Consider the following 10,431-nt stretch of genomic DNA (forward strand, 5'->3'; position numbering starts at 1 on the left):
CTTCAAAGAATGTCTGCAAAGCCTGGCTGCTTGGAAGTAAAACACAAAGAAATGAGGACTAAATCAAGACTTTTGCACAGTATGTATTGAGCATAGTTGGAGAAAAAATGACACCAAACTGGGATTTTAAAAAATGGGTGATGTCAGTACGCCCCCTATTGGCCAAATTGAACTGCATTAAAGTTTTCTCATCTACTCATCAACTCATCTACTCTGTAGTAATATTAAATCTATATGTCTGATGTTAATAAAAGAAAGACAAACAGACTAAAGAAGAAATGCGCAGCTACACATTCATGTCACCTTGAATTCGGACAGATTTTATAACTCTAATCAATGAACCAACAAACAGGTGGACAGTTTCTGGTTTTCAAGACAGTCACAACATGAAACCACCGACTCTCATACATGTTGAGTGTTTTATTCATTGTTTGTTTTTACACACAGCAAATGACCCAAAATTCAAGCATCTACCTTTTGTGGCAATTTCATGGCTTCAAATATCAGGTGAAAAACTTATGGATCCATTTTTGGTGATTTTCTTTTCAGTGTTTTGACTTCAGCTGAGGAATTTACTGCTCCTCTGTGAGCCGAGGGAATTTATGCACCTCATGAAGCTCTTTTTTAAAAACTCAGCGGATGAAGTCGAAAATGCCCCGAAAAGCCTTCCACACAACTTTTATTTTCGGTAATTTCACAGACGACATCGGAAATATGAGGACATTAAAGACACCGACCTCACCGGGAACACTGAATACGAGCTCTTATGGTACACTGGATAACACGGCCGCACAGCTGTGGAAATGAGAATGCGTCATGGTTGCCCCTCTGCTATTACACAGTGTTGTACTCACACACACATTCAACACACTAAAAACTGAGGAAACATCTTAAAAAATATTAAACTGGTGAGTCGCTGCTCTCTGTTTTATGCACAAAGCGTCTCTTCTGAGATTTACTGCAGTCGTGACTGACAGGAACAAGGGCTGAACTTTGATTTTGAAGTGCTTTGGGAAATCCATGTTGGGAAAACAGTTCGAGACTGAATAATTTATAGCGCTTGGTCTGAAATTCTGATGGGAAGCTGCAGATAAGACATAATGATCCCCTCGTGATCCCTTGGACTCGGCGTGGATTTTTGTGGAAATGCACTTTGTAGCAGCACAAAGATTTACTTTGCAAAACTGAGCTAGGCTGCAGATTTTGCACATTAGACATGCAATATTTCGATGTCCCAAAGATGGATAGCTAACTAAATAAATAAAATAAAATACCGTGCATTCCAGAGTGAATTACTTTGTAAATGCAAATTGCAAAAAGTAACAAAGAATGGTCAGCGGTTTCTACTTGTTTAGAAAGAAAGAAAACAAACCAAATATAACCCCCAGCTCAGCCTGTTTTCATTAAACTGCTGGAAAGAAGCCCTCTCTGAGAAAAAAAAATTGAGACTGAATATAAAACAGAAGTGCAGACCAGAATTACGCCGCTTTCATTTTAGCGAGACAGGTTCAAAGACGTGCACTGAGCCCAGTCCAAGATTTTCTCTTAGTTTTCAAATTCGACCAGATGGATTGTTTTTGTTTGACTCGAGGCTTCGTCCAGGTCTTTGAAACCAGTCCCACACGTCTGGCTGCAAAGATGGAGGTTTTAGTCTGAGTCCAGCTGATTCCTTTAGCGCACACTCTCATCACAAGACCTCAATACACATAAACAGCTAGAAAAAAAGAAGAAAACAGTGCAAATACCAACGCTGTGCTTCACAACAGCAGCGCTCCTCATCTGGAAGACGAGAGGCAGAGGTGACTGACTCTTTGGTTGCTGTCGTTAGAGTAAATTTAAAGGGATAAGATACAAAAAACTTTTAAAACAGTCGTACACTGAACATATCTCTTAGTGTTGCAATGCATAAGATTTTTGAGGATCTTTGTGCAAAAAAACCCCAACAAAATTCAGATCACATCTTATACCTTAGGTCACAAGTTGTCTAAAAATGTCACTACATACACATGTATCACACCCTGTTGTCTAAATGTTTCATCATTTATCACAGAATTCTTAACACGTCACACGAGGAAAACACAAAACAGCTTCAGTGTCTCTGCATTGTACTTTTTAAATGTATTGCACACATTTCTTCCCCATTCCAACACTTGACACTGCATATTCTTTTCAACATAAAAGTAAATGACCATTTGCAAAATCCCTGCCCGGCATAGTGATTGTCCAGTTTCTCCACAGTGCAGAGACAGAGTTGTTCCAGTGCTCATCAACAGGTACCGGAGAAGATCAGAGAGCCTCACATTTCACAAGTTTATAGTGAAATTCAGGCATCGTGTCATTATTCTATTATTATTGTTCTATTATTCTATTTGATCCCCTGCTGAATTGTAAGTTTGCTCCCTTCCAAAGAAATTAATAGTCTCTTTGATGGTAGTTTCATTTTAATGGAGAGAGACAAAATATCACCCAAACATCCAGCAGATTAAATATTTATAAATGTATTTGCATGTCACTGAGTGAAATAAGTGGTAAGATGTTTCTTGTAGTTGGTCACCAGGTTTGCCCACATCTCAGGAGAGATTTTGGCCCACTCCTCTCCACGGAAACTCTCTAAATGCTTTTCTTATCTGCTGCTTGAAAATTGTCTAGGCCGGTGTTTCCCAACCACTGTGCCGCGGCACATAGGTATGCGTGCCGTGGAAAATTATCTGGTTCCACCTGATTAGTACTCTAAGCAATCAGCCTGAGTAACAGGCAGAACAATTACATTCTCTTCCACTAGAGGGCAGTACAACTACCTGCTCTAATTAAATGGGTTGCCAACTGCCAGTAAAACAGAAGAAGACGAAGAAGAAATTACGTAATAGTCATGCTGTGAGACCACGCAGTGCACAATAGCAATAGATAAATATCTGAAAAGAAAAAGTAGTCAATTTGATCTGGGTCCTGGAGAAGATTCCGACCCAGATGAAGGCCCTTGCAGTGGTCAAAAGAAAAAAAGAGGTATACTGGGGACAAACAAGCCAATTCCACTATACTTGGTGCACAGGGGAAAATGATCAATATGCTCTTTGTGACATTTTTGTTTGGTGGTGTTCCGTGTGCTTTTTCTAATGTGAAATATGTGCTGTGGCTCCAAAAGGTTGGGAAACACTGGTCGAGGTCACTCCTTTTTATCTTGGTGGGTTTTTTGTGTTTTTTGCTGGAAGACCCATCCATGACTCATTTCAGTGTTCTGACTCAGGGAACAAAGTTCTTGTCCAAGATTTCATGGCCCCTCAGTACAGTGAAGTGGTCCTGTACCTTTAGCTGTAGCATGTTTCCACCTCCGTGCTTGACTGTGGGGATGGTGGTGTTTGGGTCATACTCAACATTTCTCTTCCTCCAAACATGGCAGGTTGAGTTGATGCCAAAGATACAAATTTGGTTTCACTGAATCATTCAGCTGACAAACTTAAGTCAGGCCTTCTTGAGCAGAAGAACCTTACAAGTGTTGCAAGATTTCAATCAATTAGAGAGTAGTGTGTTAGCAATGGTGTTTTTGGTGACTGTGGTCCCAACTGCCTTCAGATCTTTAATAGTGCACTGGTCTACCACCTGTCTCATGATTATCCTCACCTCATGAGGCAAGACCTTGCATGGAGATCCAGGCTGAGGCTGACTGATGGCTCTTTTATACTGTATTTCTTGTATTTGTGATGGTCCTGTAGCCCATCCCATTCCTGTGCAAGTCTACAATCTTGTTCCTGACATCCTTTGACAGATCTTTGTTCTTGTCCATGGTGGTGGAGAGACTGAAATGTGGAATCATTGATTCATTGGTTGACTGTAATCCGTGTGCCACATAGTCAAACAGCCAATCTGTGGGAGCCAGAATTCTGACTGGGTTGTAGGGGATCAGATACTTATTTCAGTCAATGAAAATATGCAACTCAGTTTAGAACTTTTATGTCATATGTATTCTGTCTCTCTCCATTAAAACGACAGGTATTTTAAAAGTTATATCTCTTAAATATTATACTGTGGTAGGGGTGTGTTTCTACCAACTTTAAGTGATCCGTAAAGTAAAGGCTAGTTACCAACATGTAGGTGACATTTGCTGCATAAAAATGGTGATAAATGTCATAGTTGATATGCAACACATTGCTAAATGGCTTTAAAGTTAGAATGTTGTAGTTAAGGAAGGCAGGGATTAGCAAACAGTCAATAAAAATCAGCTTGTCAAGTTTTGGAAAGAGCCATTGAGTGGTGCTCCATCCCTGCAGTGTGTGGGCTGACCTCATGGCTGCAAAGGTCACGAAAGGTCATGAGGGTTGGGTTAAGGTTGAGCCAGGTGCTCCAGTGCCTCCCCCTCGCAGCGCATGCAGTGGTAGCCCATGGTGTCAGTGATATCGAAGCAGCCCTGGCTGAGGTAAAAGTCCATCGATGGTTTGTTCCAGTCCAGGACGGTGAAGTTGAGCTGGTGGCAACCAGCAGCCAGAGCCAGCTACAGGAGAGCAAAAACAAGAAGGAAGACAGGAATGACTGCTGTAGATGTAGCATGGAAGCTGTTTCTGTATGCTGCCTCTGAGACACTGTTCAGCATATTTTCCTGCAAATATTGAAAACAGGAAAATGCTCAAGGTTTATCTTCTACATTATTCATGTTTCACTCACCTGTGCCACCTTGCTCATTAGTGCTTTACCAACACCTTTCCCTGAAAAACAGATCATGTGCATTACTTGAGATTTCCTGCCAATATAGGGACACAGTGATGATGAGACATCTTCTCAGAGTCTGTACCTCTGAACTCAGGCATCACATACAAGTCCTCCATATAAATGGCTCTGCCTGACCAGGAGCTGTAGGAATAGAAGTAAAGTGCATAGCCGATCTTTGTGTGCCCTGAAAGAAGAAAACAGTTTGAGCACGTAAAAATAACCGTTATTTAGAAGAAGCTAAAATCAGTATTCATGAAATTTGTGTATTCGTTTTGATGCTCCTTCCCACTGAGTGAATGACTCTGAACATTTAGCACAATGATTATTAACAGCATAATGCTTTACTTTACACTGTAAACACATAAATATGTATAACTTCCCTCACATTAGTGAAAAAAGTGATATGAGTTGTGGTGCTGCTCACAGTTAATGTGCAACAATCTTTATAAATGAAACCTCACATTTCCCAGTGGTGAGGCTGGTTAGGTCATTTTAACCACTATTACTTCTCTTTTTTGTTTTTGGTTCCTTAGAGGCAGCAGAACATCTGGAGTCATGTTTCTAATGACTCGATGAATCTGATGATACTGAGTCCAAAACTGTTTGGCTGCTAATGTCTCTGCTGATTGGCTCTGGACAGTTCATGGATTTATTGAGTTTTTTCAGCAGCTCAAAGCAGCACTGATGAGAGCGGAGCACAACTTTAATGAGGCCCGAGACATAAGTAGTTACTTCTCAGTATAGCCTCTGATAGTTGAAGCCTTCAGATAGTTGACAGCGGTGACTGTGTGGAAAAAGACCCGTGTCATGGAAGGAAAAAGCACAGCTGGGCAGCAGAGCGTATATTAATGGTCTAATTACTGCATTCTTAGGAAAAGCACTTCAACTTTGTTATGTAAGAAGTGTTTAAGGAGGGAGGGTACATGTGCTGTGTGCTGTTACATTAGGTAACATAAGTAATAAATATGCAGGATGATGTAAATGGACGCTATATAGCAATTAGTGTTTGTGTTAAGTGTAGCTACCGTTTTCCAGTTAGTGCGACACAAGTAATTATACAAAAATATATAAAATGTTAAATTTGTTTAGCTTTTTGTATCTTATAGTGCTGAAGTCTTGCTATTGAGTCTACAGTTAGCTTAGTTTTTGACCTTTTGGTTTTACTTGATATACCTCTACAGTTTAGTCCTGAGTTTTCCTTTTGTTTCTCCTGCTCGCTCTCTCCGTTGGTAAGTTTCTGTTACTGTTAGAGGTTTGTCACCCATCAGTTTTAAGTTTGTGTCAGTAACCGGGTTACAGCTGTTAGACAGTAGATCACAACAGTGTGTGTGAAAACTGGGCGTAACATGATCACCTTCTTTGGTTTTGTGCTGTTCTGGCACCTCAGCGATGATCCCATGAAAGAACGGGTTCTTGGAAAAGCCATCCTGCTCCAAGTCTGAAAAGAAATTATAGATACTGTTACACGGTGTTTTCACAAGGGGAAATTCAGTTTACATTTAACAGTTTGAGGCTTTTTATCAAAATGTAATCTTAGCAAAGAGAGAGCTTTAAAACCAGTTCTTGACCTTTTGTTGGAAAAAACAGTGCAATGGTTTTTCTCAAAGGTCCATAAATTCCTAATTTTAGAATGAAGCTTCCTGGGAAAAACTGTTGCCTGGTGGTAGAAACAAACGGCTCACAGACAAATACTTTATTATAATGTGATAAAATCTACTAGGCTTACATAAATATAACTGAACACCAAACTATATTTGATACAGAAACTTTATTTTTTGGTTAGAAGAGTTTTTCATCTGGACGTGCACTCCCATCAGCTCCTGACAGAAACTCCAGCTGTGGATAAAATCCACATTACATACTCTGTGTATTTATTCTCATTGCACTTCCTTTAGTAGTTTTCACATCCACAACTGAGTTCCCCTGAAGCAGCTGAAATATGCATTAATCAAAATGTTTTTTTTGTTGGCTTTTTTGTTACACTGTTTACTTTACAGCTGCAGAAGGAGATTTACTATTTTTTAAATAAATAATATCATTGATTTTATCAAACTGTTATGCTGTGCGATATATCCAACTAACTTTTATAAGGTCAAGAATAAACTTTGAACCTCTATTTGAAGAGAGCGAGAAATGAGAGTCAAAGTTTGTAACCAATCGGAGAGAGTTGAGAGATTTGATTAACCAATCAATTAACCAAAAAAGCAGGAATGGTTTGACAGCTGGAGACCACTGATATTTTTCCCTCCTCATGTTTTCCTGACTATTTTTTCACTAGTTTTTGGTTTGGGTCAGTGTCACTACAGGTAGCATGAGGCGATACCTGATCCCTACAAAGGTGGCACAAGTAGTCCCAACTCCTCCGGGGTGGCACATTAATATATGCCATTGCCAGAAGGTTTGCTGTGTCTCCCAACACAGTCTCAAGAGCATGGACTCCAAGAGACAGGCAGTTATTCTAGCAGAGCTAAAGAGGGCCATAGAAGGCCCTTAACCCATCAGTAGGACCGGGAACTGCTCCTTTGTGCAGAATGGAACAGGATGCCAGAGCAGCACAATGACCTTTAGCAGGTCACCGATGTGAATGTTTCTCACCAAACAATCAGAAACAGACTTCACAAGGAAGGCTTGAGGGTTCGACCGCCTCTATTTGGCATTTGCCATAGAATACCAGGTCCACCACTCGCACCTTGTGCTTTTCACAGATGAGAGCAGGTTCACCCTGAGCACATGTGACAGATGTGAAAGAGTCTGGTGAAGCTGAGGAGAATGTTATTCTGCCTGTAACATTGTTCAGTGTGACTGGTTTGGTTTGGTTGTGATCAGTGCTCATCTCGGGGGCTATAGCCAAGGGAGAACACAGACCTCTACAGGCTCGGCAGCTGACAACTTATGTATTTAATTCAGGACTGACTAAAGATAGCTAACTGACAACAACTAACTGCAAACGAGAGGAAAGTTGAACCCAAGGAATGAACAGAAGTAATTCTAAAAGACAGAAGACATTTTCCTGCATTCTCAAATTATGTCATATGTTGCTGTGTAGCTGGCAAGATTAGGACTCAATAATGCAGGACTCAGAAGTGACACTGAACTCAACATTTAGGTTTATTGCTGGATTTACAGGGATCAAAAATACAAAAGAACTTAAACTAAGCAGATACTAGGATGCTAGTTTACTAACTAGGAAACTACACAGAAGACATTGAACGTACAGGACATACAGCAAGAGGGAATGAGGGACAAGGTGACAAAGGGCAGAGTGATGGAGTGGATACACCTGTGGAACACAGCTGCACAGAATCCATCTAAAGAACCAAAGGAAGTGAAACTGAACATAACGCACACAGGATCAGAGACTGACAAAATAAGACAGGAAACATAAACACAGAGACAGAAACCCAGACTCAAGGCATAATAACTTGCCGCAGGAAAAGCAAACAAACACAGAGACATAACCGACTAAGGAGACAAGACTCATTTGAGGCAACTAACAGGGAGACTAGAAAACCGCAGAGACGGCGCACAAACATAGTGTAGACAGACATCGAGACATGACTGGAGAACAGACAGGGACCACAAATGATGATAACTCAATAATGCAAAGCCCAGAAGACAACTAAAATATAAACAAACTACAAAGGATATAATGAAATACTCAAGGAAGACTACTAATCACAGTAATGTACAAAAGGAGCCAGACTAAATACAGACACAAAAACCTTTAGAGGAACACAAAGCCCTGAGCCCATGGCCCGGAGACTCTGACACATTAATATGATGGATACTTTGTTTATGGTGTTTAAACTTGTTTGTGATGCTCTGTGATATATTCACTATTGCTTTGTGATAACCTTATTGATGTTGGTTTTAAATGAAAAGAAGCTTCAATATATTTAGTTTAAAATACCCTGTGGCTCTCGCTTCTCAGTAAGTCTCTTTCTCTCTTCTACAATCTCAGACTGTGGTCCAACTTACATTTTGCTGTTCTGCAAATATTAAATGAGCAATGTTGGTAAATGGACTGGTTCTTACTTCTATTCTAACTGAACACTCAAAGCGCTTTTTTACAACTTGCCTCATTCACCCATTCATACAAGCAGTGCTTTCTGCAACATTCACACTGCATCAGAGAGCAACTGATTGGCATGCAGACTGGAGCAGATGGGGATTGAACCACCAACCTTACGATTAGTAGGTGACCTACTCTGCTTCTTGAGCCACAGTCACCCCATTTTTGAATAAAAAGTTGTTTTGACTTTTTGTGTTGTAAAGTTCCCAAAGACTGAGTCTTGAAGTTCCCCTTTTCAGGCATTTATAAATCCTTTGTAAAGTATAGATGGTCCTCACAATAGATGTGGTGACACAAAATACTGAACTAGTAACAACTAACTGCCTGAATTAAACATGAATTAAAATTTGACATAAGTAGTTATAAAAGCTCAATTAACACACTCACAAACAACTGGCGCATGTCATAATCTGTATGTGTATAAAGCTGCTTTTAAAAACTTTAATTAATTATTTACCCAGACTTTCTAAATGATACCAAAACAAACAACATGGTTTTATTTGATGTAATAATTTATTTGTGATTAAAAATGTTATATATGTGCCTATAAAGCAAGACTAAACATTTATATCCAAGTTTATAAAGGAGCGATTAATAGTATGTGGTTATTATAAAGTGTTAATAATAATAGTAACGGATAAAATCAAGGCAGAAACTTGAGACATCGCTACATACATTACCTTTCTGGGTCACTTTCACATGCTCTGCCAGTTTCTCATACTCTGCCAGTTCCTGGACATAAACAAAAATAGCATCAGCTGCCATCATTTATTAGGACATCCCAGACATCAGTGTTGCTCAGCTGGCAGTAAACATGTCATTTACAGGCAGTTTATTAGCCTGTTTGCACTGAAACTAACGAGCAGGACAAGCACAGTTCATCCGATAATATCTCACTAATCTAATAATAACAGCAACACCGTGTTTATGAAAAGCCCTGCTGACGTAAGCCACTACAGGCTACTTAATGTCTTCCGAGTCATACACACAGCTGGACCGCACGCGCGCACGTGCACGTGTCCGCTCACCATGATCATCCGCGCGATGTCCTTGCAGTCGTCCAGGTTGGCCGCGCGGATGGAGAAGTCCATGTCGAGTGGATGTGATGCGGTGATGCTCACAGTGCTGCTCCGGCCTGTCGGAGCACGGATGATGAGCACTTGGAGAAGTACCCAGCTCTTCGTCTAGCCTGGACCAGCACGCCACAGCCTCTCCACGGAGGATGGAAACTGAATAAAGAGCGCCCTCCTCCAGGTAGGAGGTGACAGGGGGGTGAGTCAGCTCCTCTTGCGGACTGGAAAGTGCACCCGAGGATTAGAGGACGTCCATTAACAGGCTTTAGCTGCAGTCGTTTAAGAGATTGCTTCCGGATGCTTTCAAGAGCAGCATCCTTTTCGCTTTATTGGTGTTCCTCTGCCTCCTGCAGGGGCCAGAGTGATCCTCTAGGGGGCCCCAGCGTAAAAAGCATACACCGGTTCCCCTTGAAGTGTTTTGCCGTATTTAAACTGTTGTAAATGACTTTCGGACCTATAATCTGTGAAACGTGTCAATCATATCAAATCATTTTGAGCCACAAACAACACAATAGCTCCAATCATGTTTATTTATTCAGCTAAAAAGTCTTATCGATATTAAAAGTGTCTTTTTATAAAGAGATC

General features: G+C 40.6%; 1 protein-coding gene across 1 annotated transcript; it reads right to left on the reverse strand.

Moving 5' to 3' along the window:
• Positions 1-400: 400 nt before the first annotated feature.
• Positions 401-10,187, reverse strand: sat2a.1 (spermidine/spermine N1-acetyltransferase family member 2a, tandem duplicate 1). The gene is made up of 6 exons (XM_063469929.1): positions 9,802-10,187; positions 9,454-9,505; positions 6,056-6,139; positions 4,784-4,885; positions 4,657-4,697; positions 401-4,486 (listed from the first exon to the last, which is right to left on the reverse strand). The coding sequence occupies exons 1-6, from the start codon at positions 9,862-9,864 to the stop codon at positions 4,319-4,321; spliced, it is 510 nt and encodes a 169-aa protein (XP_063325999.1). The 5' UTR covers positions 9,865-10,187; the 3' UTR covers positions 401-4,318.
• Between the last annotated feature and the right edge of the window lie 244 nt (positions 10,188-10,431).

The sequence above is a fragment of the Pelmatolapia mariae genome, linkage group LG3_W, assembly GCF_036321145.2.
Source record: "Pelmatolapia mariae isolate MD_Pm_ZW linkage group LG3_W, Pm_UMD_F_2, whole genome shotgun sequence".
Classification (NCBI taxonomy): domain Eukaryota; kingdom Metazoa; phylum Chordata; class Actinopteri; order Cichliformes; family Cichlidae; genus Pelmatolapia; species Pelmatolapia mariae.